The 17358-nt window shown below is 43.7% G+C and overlaps 1 protein-coding gene across 2 annotated transcripts in view; it reads left to right on the forward strand.

Moving 5' to 3' along the window:
• Positions 1 to 17358, forward strand: part of LOC146817881 (uncharacterized) — a 415767-nt gene that overhangs the window by 293082 nt on the left and 105327 nt on the right. For both annotated transcript variants that reach the window (XM_085611368.1, XM_085611369.1), the window contains exons 11-12: positions 9793 to 9958; positions 16378 to 16593. In XM_085611368.1, coding sequence (XP_085467494.1) covers positions 9793 to 9958; positions 16378 to 16593 — 382 coding nt within the window. The remainder of the gene's footprint in view (positions 1 to 9792; positions 9959 to 16377; positions 16594 to 17358) is intronic.

Below are 17358 nucleotides of genomic sequence, written 5' to 3' on the forward strand. Positions count from 1 at the left end.
TTTATATAGTGCGAACATGACCAGTCCGGGTATCACAGTGCTGTATACCAAGAAGCAGACAAGTTAAGCAAGTAAAGGTGAAAATAGTAAATACTGTACATATAAGAGGTTAAACATACAAACTGCGAAAAAGAACAGCCAGCAGCATAGTAGATATAAAGTAACAAAGTTGCATAGTGGAATTGGAGACCAGGGCTGTAAACAAGAAATAAAAGTCAGCTTGAGTTACTTCAGGTCTATTGTTGCAGGTAGTTATTTAGGAGCAACTATTAGACTGCAGACACGGTTTTAGTTCGTTGCGAATTGTAAGTAAATAATAAACCAAGAGACATTTTTGAAAGCAAATGATTGTTTTAGGAGAATGCAGTGGAGCCACCAGCTGGAAATACTGTGCTAGTTTTGTGTTGCTTTTCCTGTGTGTTTTTTTTGCTGTTCGGGTCCAGTGACGGAAAAATTCTCATGCTGTGCCAAGAGCTGAGTGCTTCTGGATAGAGATGACTCGCTACTGTAAGGAAGCGGGCAGGCCCAAGCCTGCCCGCGAGTTGGCATCCACGCAAAATATCTCTATGTCGGGCAAACCGAGCTGTACAGAACCAAAGCCGCGCTGCCATGGTAACTGCTCGGTAGCTGTGTAGCTCCCACTGACTAGCACATAGTTAATTTTCAAGAAAATCTGGCATTCACAATGGATTGTTTTGCATCCATGGGCAGCCAAGAAAGCAAATGCTGATATTTTTTGGTACGTCGTCAATCCATGTTATTTTGCTTCCTAAGCAAATACACATTTTGCTACAAAAAAGCTGCTAAACCTCAAACTGTACTTAGCCGCTTGTAATTCAAACCTCAATTTACATATTTACCTGCAATTAAATATTTACTTGCAATTGTTTCTGAGAGTTTGGCAACAGGAGACTGCTGCTGGGGTCAGCATAGCTGTCAAGGTTTGGGTTGGCTAATGTGTGAAATATGCTTATGTGAGACATTCTAAAAGTCTTATTTGTGACATTTTGGGTGACACTTCATTAGGAGTGGAACAAAGCAGCTATGTCTGCGTAATGTTAAAAACATCAACAAATGCACATTTTTGGGCAATACCATTGTTTAGTTAAAGCCTTAAAACTGATGCCCTACTGTGAAGTGCTTGTATAACACTAAACTACCTCTATTTTTTTATGATTAACCTGTAGACAGTCGAGTTGCCATATTAAGGGCACACATGGTGGCAGCAATTTACAAGCATGTGCTTATTATTTTCATAAATACAGACATATTGAATTGTTAAAAGTCAATCTGAAGATTTTCTTTACATTTCTACATTTTCTGATGCCACTCCAGTATTCACATCCCTGCGTTCACCAGTAAAGGCATTTAACTTCTCAAAAAGGGTAGAGGTATTAATCTGACAAGAAAGAGCATACGATTTCTTTTTAATAAACTATACAAACCTAAACAGTTTGGAAGGAGATACAATGCTCTTAAGAATAGTGGGGCATATCAGCAACAACCGGTGATAATTATCGCTAAGCGCATTTAGCGCTAGGATAATTATCACAGGCTATCGCCAGATTTTATCGCTGCGGTAGCGTGCTATTAGCAACGCTTATCTCAAAAGCGATAAAATTCCTGGCGCAAGCTGCCAAATGTGCGATTATCGCTGGAAATCCAGCGATAATCGCACAACATTTGGCGATAGCTTGTTGATAGGGCAGGGCAGACTTAGCCATGATATCCACCTTACATTGGATATCATGGCTAAGTCAAACCAAAAGCAGGCGTAAGGAAAGTAGCGATAACCAAGGTTAGCGCTACTTTTCTTATCGCTATGCTTGTTAGCGATTCTCTTGATAATTGGAGAAATGTCGGTTAACGACATTTCTCCAATTATTTCAGGAAGGAACGCCCACTTTACATCTCATTAGAGATGCAAAGCTGGGCGTTCAGAAAACAGGCGCTAAGGCAAGGATTCACGCGATAGCGTGACCTTGCTCATATAGCGATAACATTATTGCCGCTTTTCGGACGAAAACGGCCGCAAAAGCGGCGATAATTTTTTAGCGCCGCCTTGTAGATATGCCCCAACGTGTCCTGGAGAACCTGGGCAATCCCCCACACACAGGACATATTGTCCACTTTTTTCACCAGATAAAAGCACATGAGAAGAGTGGGGTAATGGGCACATTTGGTCTACAGACTCAATTAAACACCCCAGCATTCCAGCCACAGGAAACCTACATCTCACACGTACGTTCTCCATATCACCAAATTGTGTGATCCTGGGCATAGATATCACTGTACGACTAATCACTTTTTGGGTTCCGAAGTAGCGTGCGAAAGGCGCTTCGATGTCTCATCAGGGGTAGTAAGCACCATATAAATACAATTAATATTACATAGAATTCAGTTTGCAGTGTGTGCTCTGTTAGAAATTCCATTATGAGAAAACAGTCTATTATTGCCAAAGTGCAGGGTTAAGAGCACGTGCAAAAAGAAAGTCGGTAGAAAATTAGTGACATAGGACTGCAGCTACTGTTTTGTTTGCTACTTCGGATGTTCCAGGTATGGAGTTTCATATTGTTCATATCCTCACGCTTCTGTTTGTTTAGGTATCACACCAGAAGTGTCTAAAACATAACAGAGACAGCAATAAGATATATTTAATTCCAGATATGTGGTTTAGTTACACATTGATCACAACTCATTGACACAGCGTCTGAGTGGGAAGGCAGACTGTGGCAGAAGAGATGCCATTAAACCTAAAACTGAAGGGGTGAGCCGGTCATCAGACTGACCATCGGAGTGTAGTCTCAAACCCAATTGTGACTCAGTCTAATAGGAATCGGTGAACGCTATAATTCATCAAAGGACATCGGGACTGGATTTTGGGGAATAACCATTGCAGACAGGCCATTTAGGATGAGAGGTTGTGGCCTAACGTCAGGGCGGCCGACTTTTGAACTGGTTTGGGTCTCGGCGTTGGCTCCACATCTTTAGATTCTGGGCAAATCACTTAGGGGCATATCAACAACAACCGGCGATAATTATCTCTAAGCGCACTTAGCGCTAGGATAATTATCGCCGGCTAGCGTGAATTTTTATCGCTGAGATAGCGTGCTATTAGCAACGCTTATCTCAATAGCGATAATAATCCTCATGCTAAGTGGCTAACGTGAGATTATCGCTGGAAACCCAGCGATAATCTCACGTTACCTTGTTGATAGGGACAGGCAAACTTAGCCATGATATCCTCCTTCCATAGGATATCATGGCTAAGTCAGAAAAATACCAGACGTAAAAAAGCAGCGTTAACCGCGGTTAGTGGTGCAGATCGGAGCTTACGAATCCCCTCTACTTCCACGGACGGAGCAGTCTCACAGTCACACACGCATACACACATCACACGCTTGTGGGGCCCATTTCACCGACATTCATCCTAACCACTCTATCCGTGCCCTGAAAGGAGAAACACTTTCAAAATACAACTATCCGATCTGCCTGTACTTTGAGGTCAATGGCATCTGCTTAGTTGCTTAGAAATCTAGCGAAAACATTTCAAAGAATACACAAATAAATTCAATAAACATGACCAGAAATAATCACCCGACACAGAAATTCAAACAGAATTATTTGTTTATCTAAAATTGTAAGAAAAGCCAATTAAATGCAAATTCATTTCTCTCATATTTACCTATTCTGTCTAAATGTCAGATCCTAAGTCAGAACCGGTCCTCTGTAGAAGAATTAGAGTTTCCTGCCGTCATGTAGAGTCATCGTCCTCTCCGTCAGCATAGGGACCTCGGATCATCAGCTCAGGAAGAAGTGGCGCTAGACCTCTCTAGCCTACTAGTATTTATACTAAAATTTACATTCTATAAAGTTACAATTCTTTGTTCAGAACGGATGAATGGCGGAAATAATGTCATCTTGGTACATTTGCGATATTGTGCAAGATTTTCTCACACATAGATTGTCCCAAATAATGAACAGAAAAATTGAATGTCCATGACTAATTCGATACATCTACGGATGTCTCTACTGGGTAAATTTGTATCAAATGGTGGGATCATTATAAGTTCATGAAGTCAATATTTCAAAATTGCAACATCTCCATCTTCCAGGGGCACTAGGCAGATTTCCTGGACTTGTCATCATGCTCATGGCTTTTCAGTTCATCGGAGGTGCAAGGTCACAGGCAGAGCAAAGCCTTTTTGTAAATTTCCATCTACTCGAATGCAGGCTGCGGGTGGTAGCCATCTTGTGGTAGGCCACATTTGACAACTTAAGTGAAAATAAACATAAAACAGAATTACTGCACGAAAATGATTATACAGTGTTATTCCCCTGCTAATACCCTTATGTGTGTGTATTTATCTAGCCATTTGCGACATCAAAAGCTATTAATGCATATTAACTATAAGCGCAAACAAAATAACATCACATAAGCAACATCGATTTCTGTCAGTTTGCTCACCAACTTAGTTCACTTATTATTTTAGCCATGCAATAGCATTCCCACGTGTAATTCTTTTGTTAATAAGGTTTGTTAGACAACATTTGACAAACTTTTAATAATTAATAATTAATCAGTAGTTCTTTTAGTTATAACATGCGAAAATGAAACAGGTATTCTGTTTTAAAGTAAAAACCCTGCTCCATCAATAGCGCTGCTTTTTTTGTCTCTAACAGGGTTAGCGACATTCTTGATAATAGGAGAAATGTCGCTTAGCGACATTTCTCCTATTATTTTACTCTGGAACGCCCCCTTTGCATCTCATTAGAGATGCAAGGGGAAGCGTAGAGTAAAAGGGTGCTAACATGCAAATTTGCATGTTAGCACCCTGTTGTTGATAGGGCGCTAGTTTTATTACTCCTTTTTTGGCTTTTAAAGCCAAAAAAGCAGAGATAAAGCCCTTGTTGATATGCCCCCAAATTTCCCCGTGCCCACTAAAAAATGAATGTGTCCTTGTGTAACGCAACTGGTGCATTGTAAAGCGCTCCGATACCTTCGGGTCGAGTTCGCTATATAAAACTTACTACCCCCAAAAAGAAAAGACACACTAACGTCTGACTGCCATTTTGGACAGGCTGAGTCTGTCACCACTCCTGATCTTGCCTTGAGTGCTCGCCTAATGCTACAATTCCTGAAGTAAGCACTAAGTACAGCAACAAGATGGACTTTGCCAGTTGCCAGACAGGAGTAATGTGAGACCTTACCAGAGCAATACTGTGCCCCTGGAGACCGGAGGGCCTCCTCTTGCAGCCAGAAGCTGAATCACTCTCAAGAGTGAGACGCTGGACCAGGACCAAAACAAACAAAAAGAAGCACGTGCGTACATGTGCTTGGTTAGAAACGCTCTGCCTGGGTATCTGAAGGGAAAACAACTTCCTGCGTCTCACTGTGTGTGAGCGCGCGGCCTCTTCGACAGCACAGAGCAGCACTGAGGGGTCGCGCATGGATGAGAGGGGTGCCAGTACACTGCACTGGTGGAGGCGGGCGCAGTCACAAGAGACTGTCTGTCACTGGCTGAGGCAAGAGGTCAAGACACTGTAGCGTGGTCACAGTGAGTGCCGGCCTTGCCCTTAAAACAACAAGCTTGAAGATAATCGAGAAAATGATTTATAAATTAAAATGATAATTTTTGGTTCATTTCAACCGTGTATGGTGTCCTTTTACAGATTAACGCTAATGTTGTGTACATTTTACACTCTTGATGTCCATGGGTTTACATAAGGGATTTTAGTTCGGAATTTATATATTTCTCTATTTCTTATTCTTGTTTTTTATTTACTTTGTCAATGTTTGAAACAGTGATTATAGTGCTAATTTTATTTTCTTGTTTGTTCTTAGATGTAATTTTTTCTCTTTTCTCCATCTTCTCCAGTTTTTCATTGTATTGCATATTTTATTCATGAACATAATGTTTTTTCTTTTTTTGGGCTGAGTTGTAAAAGTTATTCAATGTTTGTGTACTTTTGAACACATTTTAATAAAGAATTGTGACAAAAAAACCTCAACAAGCGGCAAAGCGCCGCCTACGGATCCAGGTGAATGTACTCGCAGAACGTTGCAGATTTAACTGTTTTTAGCACCACAAACCATTACATGCACTGAGATACCGTGTGATATGAGACATTGAGCTGCGGCTGGGTGTGGCTGATTGGAGTGAGGCCCCGGTCCGCACTACGCCTTAATTTCAAAAATGAAAAATGTAAAGTCTTACACAATGGAGAAGTCAGAATTTAATGCAGCATTCTCTTGGGGCAGTTCCACACACTGCCAGCAAAAAGCGCTGCCTGCTTAAAAACACCACACTGCAGCGTCCTTGAGCATGCCTCGCTGGGTGGTTCCGAGGTGCTATAGATGCGTGACTAATGTATTTTACTGCAGCGATGAGCACAGCCGCGCTGAAATGTGACAGTCTAACCCCTGATGCATGGTACTTGGCAGGGCTGGGTCAAAAATGGGTCAGCTGCCGGTGATCACACACACCAGGGTATGTTATAATTAAACCTGGCAAACTGCTATGTCCATGGCAGTGGGAGAGACTTACTTTGAAGTTTTCCTTCCGAGGAGCGTCAAAACATGAGTGTCCTCTTCTTCTGGCACAAAATAACAAAACACAGAAGCACAACACAAACTGTAAAATGTTATAGACTATGAGAAATTGGGTTGTTGGTTCATTGGGGTGTGAGCCCTTGTCAAGTTCAAACCTCTGGTAGCTTGGCACAAAGCTGTCAGGCTTAATTCAGAGGCACTGTATATAGTATTTGTGCTACATTTCAAACAGTAATAAAGTAAAAACCCTACACAAAAAGGATCCCACACCAAGTGAGAAAAATAGAACTTATTTTAATAAATAAAAGAAGACCAAAATGACAAAAATCCAATTAATCAGTAGAACCAGAGTTATGAATTTATAAAGATTTTTAGTGAAAATAGCGGGGAAAAAGCAAAAAGTACCAACTGCGGATCGGGTCGGGTTGGACAGGGGGAAAGTCATAAGTACATGGCAATTGCGATGAAGCGCTGGCCGGCTTTAGGGCCCCAGTTAGGCCAGCTGAACTAACTACCTTAAATCCTGGTTTGCGAAGCGTTGCGAAGATCCGCATCAAAGATGCATTGCACGGCTGAAGTGATGCGTGGGTTTCCGAAATGCAGTGAGGCAGTGATGCAAGGGCTTGCATCGCCGTCGAGGATCCCGTCAACAGGGCTTGCACTGCAAAGACCAGCGGCAAAGATGCGGCACGCAGTCGGGGAAATGCATTAGTTCAGGAGAGCTGCGAGGCTGCAACGCCAAGTCCTGCTTGGTCGTCAAGTCTGAAGTCGACAAAAGATGTGAGGGCTTGCACAGAGGATGCGTCACACAGTGGCACTTCCATTGGACATCTGAGGCGATGCAGGTCTTTGCAACATGTCCAATCCATGCAGCAGCGAAGATGCCTTGGTTCTGATTGGGTTTGGTCTCCACAGCAGAAAAAATGTGTCGGTTCCACTGCAACCACACAGGCTGGCAGAGCACCTTAGGCCTACTTCCAAGGGTTCAGGACAGGGGAGGCACCACTTTGCAAGGTAGCCTCACAGATGGCAGAGTCCATGTCCAGGTGCAAGGTTGTTGGAAGCCTGTTGTGTCCCTAAGGCTTCCAGTAGCGGCTGGCAGGGACAAGGGGTGGCAGGGCGGGAGTGGGGGACAAAATATAAAAAAAATAGCAAAACACTTACCTCTGCCCTCACAGCCTCCGGCCGCCATATTTCCTCTGTTGCTCCAACCCGGAACCAGAAAGCAGCAGGAAGCAACCGAGCTGGGCTCCCAGGCTCCTCTAAGCCAATCACAACGCTGCAATGCAGCATTGTGCTTGGTCTGAGTGACGTGATTTGGCGCTCAGACGGGGACAGGGAACTTGAGCATGTTCTACACCAGGCTGTGTAATACAGCCTGGTGGGGAACATGCTATGTGTGCTTGACTGTTTGGTCAGTCCCAGACAGCCGGTCAAGCAGTCATGTGCACTTAGTGTGCACAAACCACTCCTCCCCCTGTGGCACCAGCCCCACCTCTCCCTAACCCAGCCCAGACTTACAAAAAATAAAATGATGATAACTAAGTTATTATCATTTATTTTACCTGCTCTGAGAGCAGTGGGGCGACGCTCCTCCGCCTTAGCTGAGGAGCCGCGCCTAAAGGCTTCTTATCAGAAGCCAGGCCCCTAGTTCTTGGAGTCATTCTGGGTTCTGGGTTCAAGAGATGCAGGTCCAATCTTTTTCACCCATGCAAGAGGGCAGCAGTTCCTTCAGGCCAGCAGTCCAGCAGAGTGGCAGTTCTTGTAGCAGCGTAGCCTACTCAAGTGTAAGTGGGGCTAAGCCCAGCTCCCCTTCCCATCCTGCCAGTGATGGCCCATCCAGTCACACTTAATCTTCCCATTGTGTGTGACTGTCTAGGGGGAATACAAAAAGTCCAACTGTCACCCACACCCAGTCATGGGACCGAGACAGGCTGCAGGCATCAAATGGCTAAGGAAAGAAAATGCCAAGTTTCTATAAACTGTAAGGTAATTCCAATGTTATCCTATAGGAAAGGTAGGCCTTGCGGTAATGAAAAATAACTAAAAGAGTTTTTCACGACTAGGACATGTAAAACCTAACAGTGCCTGTCCTCCTTTTTAAATACATTGCACCCTGCCCTCTGTGCTGTACAGGGCCTACACTAGCAGTGACTTATATGTATAAAAAAAGGAAGGTTTTGGCCTTGCAAAAGGTTTAATTTGCTAGGTCTTGGCAATTTAAAACTGCATACACACAAACTGCAATGGCAGGCCTGAGGCATGTTTAAAGGGCTACTTAAGTGAATGGCACAATCAGTGCTGCAGGCCCACTCGTAGCATTTAATTTACAGGCCATGGGCACAGATAGTGCCACTTTACTAGGGACTTACAAGTAAATTAAATATGCCAATTGGGTATAAGCCAATCTAACATGGTTTAAGGAGAGAGTACAAGCACTTTAGCACTGGTTAGCTGTGGTAAAGTGCACAGAGACCTAAGGCCAACAAAAAAAAGTAAGAAAAAATAGAAGGTCTGAAGGCAAAATGCTAGGTGAAAACCACGCCAAGAATGCCAGGTCTCATGTAGATGATACAGAAAAGATAGTTTCAGGCAGTCATTGAGCCATGAACAAATGATAAATCTTTATTTATGGGATATCATACTTGCCAATAAACATTTGGAATTAGTAAAGAGGGAGATTTTAAAGACAAATTTCAGGCGGGAGGCAGCTAAAATAAAGCCATTTTTTGTTTTAAAAAGCAGGAGTTGCCCGACTGGACCGGGTCTGTTGGCATGTGTGGAATATAGAGATGCCGAATTTGAGATGAACTAGAAACAGATATAAGAGCATTAAATAAGTAAAGTGTGAGTATATGGACCTAAATGGCACACCTATCAGGAGAAGTGCTTCCAGGCCAAACATCTTCAGTGCTCTAGTGCCCCGTACTGCTTGGAACAAAAGTGTTGATTCCCCTGGGGGTCGTTCATTTCACCTCTGCACACACATTTAAAAAAATCAGGTGTCTCACCAAAAGTTGAAGACCCTCTTGCCCTGGGTAGACCATAATATCTTGGGGAGAACCTTTAAAAGAAGTTAAAACCCTGATAGCTGGAACAACTTGCTGCCCTATAGTCTGGCAGCTGGACGGGGTGGACGCCCTGGAGCCTTTTCTTCTATTGCCTTTCAGATTGCAGTCCTTTCGCCTGATCTTATGTTATGTCAATTTTTTTTCTCTCTCTTTTTTATTATTTGACAGGGCAAAACTGGGTCAGTTGGAGAAGATTAAGGCAGATGAGCTAAGCCGCCTAGAGGAGTTCAAAAAAGAAGAAATGAGAAAACTTCAGATTGAAAAAGAGGAATTAGAAAAGAAAGCAACAGAAGCAAAAGTCAGCAGAGACAATGAAAAGCATGAGGAACTGCAAGTAAGCATATTCAGCACGTACAGTGGGATAGGAAAAAAAAACTTCATTCAAACGTTTCTGAATGAACTGTGCAGTTACGAGTAATAGAAGTATACTATTGATACACTTCTAACAGTTTCCACAGAAAATAAGCTCCAACCTTGCGATGAATTTTGCCTTATCTTGATTTCCTGTAAAAGGCTCAAGTTACCCTCACATTAGTGCTCTTCCATCTTGACTATGCCAAGGGACTATGGGGCTCATTTACAATATTTTGATGCCCGGCAGCATAGCAAACCATCCTGCTGCGCTGCCATGTGTACAAATAAAAGGGCAGGAATATGCCGTATCTACAAGATACCCTGCGCCGGTGCACAACCAGCAGCTTTGTGCCAGCGCAGAGACCCTTGCATAATTTTGCAACAGTGCCTGCACTGAGGGGATGATTTCTTTTGTGCAGGAAGGTATGCCTTCCCGCACAAAAAACAGTAATTAAAGGCATTTTCCTCTTTCTATGCGTGCGGCTGCAGCACGCATAGGAAGAAAAAAAACGAGGAAATATAAAAGTAATTCTCTTTGTTGCACCTCCTTACGCTGAGCCTGTGATGCGCTGAGCGCAAGATTAGTATTTTTCTTTTTTTAAATGTTATTTTCCCTCGTCATCTGTAGACTCCACTCCTCCCCGCACCCCTCCCACGCTTACCTGCACTGGCCGCTCCTGATTGAACAACTCCTGAAACATTCTTGTTGATCTCAAATATAATCAGCTCAGATAAAACATTATATCAGGATCCAGCAAAGAAGATTCCATTCTAGGATTGAGAGTGCACCTTCATTTTGGATAATGTCATGTTTTAGAGAGAAGCGCCAACTTTTTGGCTGTGCCACCTGCGTAAGGATCTTAAAGTACCTACTGAGAGGCAAGCTAACTGAGAATGGTTCCAGGTACATGCATAGTTATATGTCATTGTGTCAATTGTGATTTATTTGGAGCTGGTGCACAAAGGATGATGCCCCTTGGCAGATACAAACAAACAGCTCGAGCTTTACTGAGGATTGTGAGTACCTGAAAGGAATAGGACTGATGACTGTGTCATGGTCATGCTGTTAATACTGCTAAGACACAGAGATTGCAAGTAGCATGTAACAAGGTCTCCTCTGTTCACAAAAGGCCAAAGATGAGGCCAATGCAAAATTTACATATGTTATCAATTTTCACGAAATCTCAAATGTTGGTTTATGTTACTGAAATTTCTCAAGAGTTCACGGTGTGCAATTGTGCATGCTTTTTTCCTGCAGGATAGCGGTTTGCCCAGACAGTGTCTGCTGAAAACAGCCTCCTCCTGGTATCTCACAACACTTTCTATTTATAATCCGTGTGCAGTCACGTAAAAAAGTAAAGGAAGATACTACCAAGATACATTTTGATTTGAAAGCATACTTTGCCTGTTTTTCCTAGAATTTCTTGAAATTTCATGAAGGAAATTTAACAACTTTTGCACGCCCCTGGCAGACATGAGGCTGAACACTTTGCAACACGAAGAGGCTAAGGGTTTCATTATGAGTCCGCACCGCCAAACCCATGTAGGAACTGCCCGCCATATCAGGAGTTTTCTCCTGGTCTGGAGGGCGGTTCTTTGGTGTTCCCGGGGTGGTGCCTATAAAATAGGCACCGCATTGGGAACGTCAAAGGCAGTACCTGCACGGCATGTACTGCTGTAGTTCATGTTGTGCCCTCCTGTGTGCATCCACATGGAGTGAGGCAGTCGCACCGACTTGAAAAGTGTGGCAGTGAGGAAACTCGTAATATGCTTGGCGGGGCCACAGTGGCCCGCCAAGCATATTGCAGCCTCAAGACCGCCACGCCACCGCCAGGGATCTCTGATACCTGGCATTAGCGGTGGTCCATGGTCGCCCAACTGCCCTGGTCCTAATAGGGCGGTCGGAAAATCGCCACCACTGTGCCCTCCTCGATTCTTGCGGTCCATGAACTACCAGACTCGTAATAAGCCCCTAAAGCTGTGTAGAAAAATAAAGTTCAAATTGTAAAAAGTGACCAGATATTTACCTGACTATCAAGACTATTATGATCATAATTAAGATTACGAGAGGCTAACAAATATAGCAGAGGGAGAAATTGACAAATGGGAGATCTGTTTTCAATTGTGTTTGCACCTATGCTTGAAGGAATGGAACATAATCTCCTTTGCTGAACATTTGTAAAAGTGACTGTGGGTGAGGATCAAAGGGAGGTATAGGAGAGATGGTACAATTATGTTCACATCACTGTTCAGATCAAAATGTTCATATGCATAAAAATATGAAAAGTCCACAGGTCATCAACCCTTGATGACAGGATATTAGGGATATTAGTTCTCTGATCAAAAGTCTAGAAGCCACCTAAGTTCGTAAGAGATACAAAGCCAGAGGTAGAAAATGCATGTTGCCACACAGAAATGTGCCAAGCTAAAAATAAGTGGGGCTGTGCGAAAATATAACCAGGCCTCGGAGTAATTTCAATTAGCCCTGCTTGGCTGTTGAAGTGGTTCACTGAGTTGGCACACCCATATTTATCTGTTGGCTGGATTGGTCTTGAGAATAAAATGTCAGCATAAAGCCAACAAGCTAACTGGTGGACATCTTGAACCTGACAAACCCTTGTGGGTGAGGTGTCACCCTTTCCTTGGCAAGCTAGGAGGCTCTGCCTGCTGGCTGGCACCACTGGACTGTGAGAATCAGACTTCCCTGGCTAAAGCCATGGATTCGCCCACCTCTCACAGGGAACATTAGCTGTTCAGTCTACTGGAGCATCACACTCCTCCACAGTCCAACACACCCTGGCCCGAGTAGGAAAGGTGGCCCTGCATGGTGCTTGGAGCCCTGGATTCACTTGGCTTTCACTGAGGATTACAGGAGCTGCTCATCCTGCAGGAACCCCAGGCTCCTCCCATGTCTGACTTCACCCTGCTGTGGGACCTGCGCTGTGGCAGGGCTTTTACTGGGGGTCCTAACTCAACTCCACCCCCGCAAGGACATGAGAGTCCTCCCAAATTTACAGCCACCATGCCTTTGGTAGTGAATGTCACCCCAGTACATCAGCACAGGGTGACCTGGGTCAGTGCATTACACCTTGCTGGAGCCTGGGCCTTGGACGCCCTAGCCTGTAGGGACCGGCCTTCCAGGCAAGAGCCTTGGCTTTGCCTACATCTCTTTTTAGGGATTATTGGAGTTGTTCAGCCTACAAGAGCCCCAGACTCCTCCCTGGTCTGCAGCCACCCTGTTCCAGTATCTGCCCAGTGTCTGGACCTTCAATGGGGTTCTGTCTCCACTCCACACCTTGAGGGGACACAAGAGTCCCCCTAGTCTGTAGCCCCATGCCCTAGGTATTGACTATCAACCCAGTCCATCACCTCAGGGTGCCCTAGGTCGGTGCCTTCAACCTTCCTGGAATCCAGATCTGGAGAGCCACGGAGGGTTAAGCCCCCAGTCAACCCCATCCCTCATCCTTCAGGCCTTCTCTGGAAGACGCTTCCCTCTACAATTTAATAGCTCTTGAAATGGGGACTTACAGAACCCCAGGGGTAAATGGAGGCCCGATCCCTGCAAGAAGCGGTACAGGTCCTGCACCGGGCAGGGCCCTCTTCCCTACATAGGGCAGAGTGGCGTAGGACTGTGGAGGAGTCTAGTGCTCTTGCGGCCTGAACAGTTCCCTTAATCCCCTGTGAGAGGAGGACAGAGCCATCGCTTTCACCTGGGAGGCCCAGTATCCAAAGGCTAGGATTCCAGGCACTGGATAGGGCCATACTTCTTACCTGTGGCAGGGTGGTATCGTGCCGGAAAGGAGTCTGAGACTCCTGAAGACTAACCAGCTCCAGTAATCCCCAGTGAGAGGTGGGCGAAGCCAAGGAATTTGCCTGGGAGGCCCTGTCTCTGCAGGGCAGGGCTTCAGGCACCAGGCAGGGCCATCTCCCCTACATGGGGAAGGGTGGCATCGGACCAAGGAGGAGTCTGGAGCTCCTTTCTCCTGAACAGCTTCTTTAATCCCCTGTGAGAGGCGGACAAAACCAGCACTTCCGTCTGGGGTGACCGAAACCTGAAGGCTGGTGGTGCCAGCCACCCAGTCAGCTGGCAGAGCTTCTTAGCCTTTCCGGGGCAAGGTACTGACCCAGTCACAAGGATTTGTCAGATTTCAAGATCTCCCGTAGTTAGCTTGTTGGCTTTATGTTGGCAAAAACATCACCAGTGGTGTTTCATTCTCAAGACCAATGCAGCCTTTAGACAAGTATTGTTGTGCCATCTCGGTCAACCACATCACCCATATTTAACTTACGTCAGGCTTAGGAAGAAGGTTGTGTAAGATAACTTTTTAATCACTCTTTAGTCCTCATTTTAGGGAGATATTGATTCTCAATGATAGGCTTACCACTTTTAAGATTCGGACCATGCTAAGAGACACCCATTGTCCATTTGGGTATGATGGTGGGACAAACAGCACCCAACCAATGTACATTTGTTGAGAATGTAAAATCCTAACCCACATCATATGGTGTTTTATTGAAAAACGAATTACTTCTAATCATTTTTACACTAAATGGGCTATCACCTGATCTTTTATACAGGCATTAACGTGTAGTATAAAAGAATGTGATAGACACTGTTACAGCTGAGTAGGATTAGGTAAGACTGTAAACCTACATTCTTCAAACCTGACATCCAGAAGATTGGATTAAGACAATGATTTCTTGAAGACTTCAGTTTTAAGATTCCTCCTGACCAAGACGTCATTTGGTTCATCTGTGATTTGGTGTCTAGGCCATTCCTTAGTTTGAGGTTCAACACTCCTAAGAATCAATCACATTGCTTCTAAAACTTGAATAGGCAATGCAGTATCAGTTGTTGAGATGTGGAAAAAAGGTCCAGGTGGGAGTGTATTGATAGAGCTTCATGTTATTCTGAAATTTGTAGGGGTGCATTATATTCACCGTTAGTCAGCACCCGCATATTAATCGATGTAGGCTAAGAGTACCATAGAAATGTATCATTAGAATCGTTTAATATAGAGGTGATTAGAAATGTAATAATGCTTTTGTGAAGAGCAATGTTGCAGATTATCGTGAATGTATTTAGTAAATGCATAATGATTAGTTTATGTAATGCAATGTATTAGGTTAAAACTAGTGTCATGTTAGAGTTGCACGTGCAAGTTGCTTGCTCACGTATATGAAAATAAGGAACTAATGCTTAGAGTGTGATTTAATAGTGTGTTAACAGTGTAAAGGCCTGATCGCATATACGTTTAGAAGAGAAAGGCCTGTCCATTCTTATGTTAGCTAACATCGTAGGCCAAAAATGATTTCCCTTGGTAAAGGCTTTGGGTTGCAGGGAGATGCAAACCCCTAGAGAAGTGAAATGTTTTTTCGTTCCCATGTTTCTGTTTATTGTGGGGCCATTTTCTGTAGATATGACAGGCCTTTGCTTCAGAAGACCTCATGGCTAATATAATCATCTTGGCTTCTACTGGCTACTCTCTGCCAGTTTTCCAGACTTGTTTGATGCGGCCTAACTTTTACAGATTCAAGAACAATGTTGAGCTCAGTTTGTGTACCTTTGGTGATTGTTTATCAGCATCTTTGGGAGGGCTCCATAGATCACATTACAGTAGTATAGATGCCCCATGACCACTCAAGCCAATGAGTGGTCTTAAGGAGCATTTTTGATAGCATGTAGAATTCCAAGTTGATACCCCTAATAACGGCATTGATTTGGTGGATGAAAGATAGGTCTAAGTCATTGATGATTCACTAGTTTTTTACTTTCAAAGTATTGGATGAAGCAGAACATAGGCTATAAGGCCAATTAAATGGAGAAGAATTGATGCCCTCCAAGTAATAAGATGTATTGTTTTCACCATTTTTACACAGGAAGCTTTCTCTTATACAGAATTGGATGAGGATGAAGCATAGGCATTTGCTAATGCTGGGTCTTCAATCTAAGTTGTTTTCTTGCAATATATATATTTGAGTATCATTTGCGTACATTTGAAAGAGAGTCTTATACGGGGCGAGCAATTGCCATAAAGGGCGCATGTAAAAGTTACTCAGAAGTGGGCAAAGAGCCGAGTCTTAGAGGACGCAATACTGTAACCTGTGAGAAGAGGATTCTGAGGACCGCAGTATGCTGGTATTTGCCGACAAGTATACTGATGGCTTACCAGAACAGCGCGGGGACACTCACCTACTGAAAGGCTAATAATGTGACAACATTAGTCTGTGTAAGGATAAAAGTGAAAACATCTGCTTGTTCATAAAGGATCTTAAAAACTTTGAGTGTGCTTGCTTGCATGGAAAAAAATATGATGTAGCTAGTTGACCTACACTTGCATTTATCACGTTTCTAACATTAAATACAAAAGTACATATGTCACTTCTGTTCTACAACAGATGCTGAAACATCAAATCATTGCTCTCCAGGAGGAATTCAGGAGGAACGAATCCCGCTGGTCGTCCTCCCACAGTGAGCTCCGAAACCAGGTGGAGGCCCTGACCAAAGAGAACCAGACTCTGCGAGGAGAGCTCAAGGTTGCCGAAAAGCAGAGGGTGGAGGTGGGAAAGAAACCGGAAGTGCTGGATCTGGCGCACAGTAGACTCGAGTCACCGGTAGGCATGAGTTTGATCTCCTTTTACTTGTTCTCAACATCACATGGGAAAGGCTTTGCTGATCTGAAAGGCCTCATATCTGCATATATAATGAAATAGCTTTTATTATTTGCCGCAGACGAAGATTATGAGACGTTGGTCATCCGTTTCATATAACTTCTGACATAGAATTGCACTGACACACAGTTACAATTGTTCACAGGGTCGGATTTGGATCACAATTCGGCCCGGGCACTGGGCACTGGTAACCCTTAGGCACCGCCCCATCGGCCAATGCCCGACTGCCCACCTTCCCAATCTGATGCTGATTGTTCATGTGGTTCCCAGATCACCAATATTGGTGAAATCAGATAGTGATGGTATGTAAGTACTGAGCGAGTGAGTGGAGCCAACAGGTCCACATTTTCCTAGGGATATTCTGACTTTGGTATAAAGGATTACCCACTATTCAAGACATTTTTGAAAATATAGGGGGCACAATGGTGAATTTCCCACCGCATTTTTCTGAAAAAAAACTTTGGAAGCTATATTTTTAAAAAGCAATTCTGAAGATACAATTCATGAATTATTTATTATTTTTATGTGCTTAAAAATCATGCTGAAGCTGGGAACACATCAAACAAATTAATTCAAATACCAGTATTCTAAACCTTCTCTTTGGATGAGCTAGGGAGTTATGAAATAACACAAACCTGCTGTTCTGTGGTGAGAGGCAAAGGTTTAAAGAGTGCCTGAATCCAGATCTAATGCTTTTCGTAATGTAAC

Source organism: Triturus cristatus, chromosome 6, assembly GCF_964204655.1.
Source record: "Triturus cristatus chromosome 6, aTriCri1.1, whole genome shotgun sequence".
Lineage (NCBI taxonomy): Eukaryota > Metazoa > Chordata > Amphibia > Caudata > Salamandridae > Triturus > Triturus cristatus.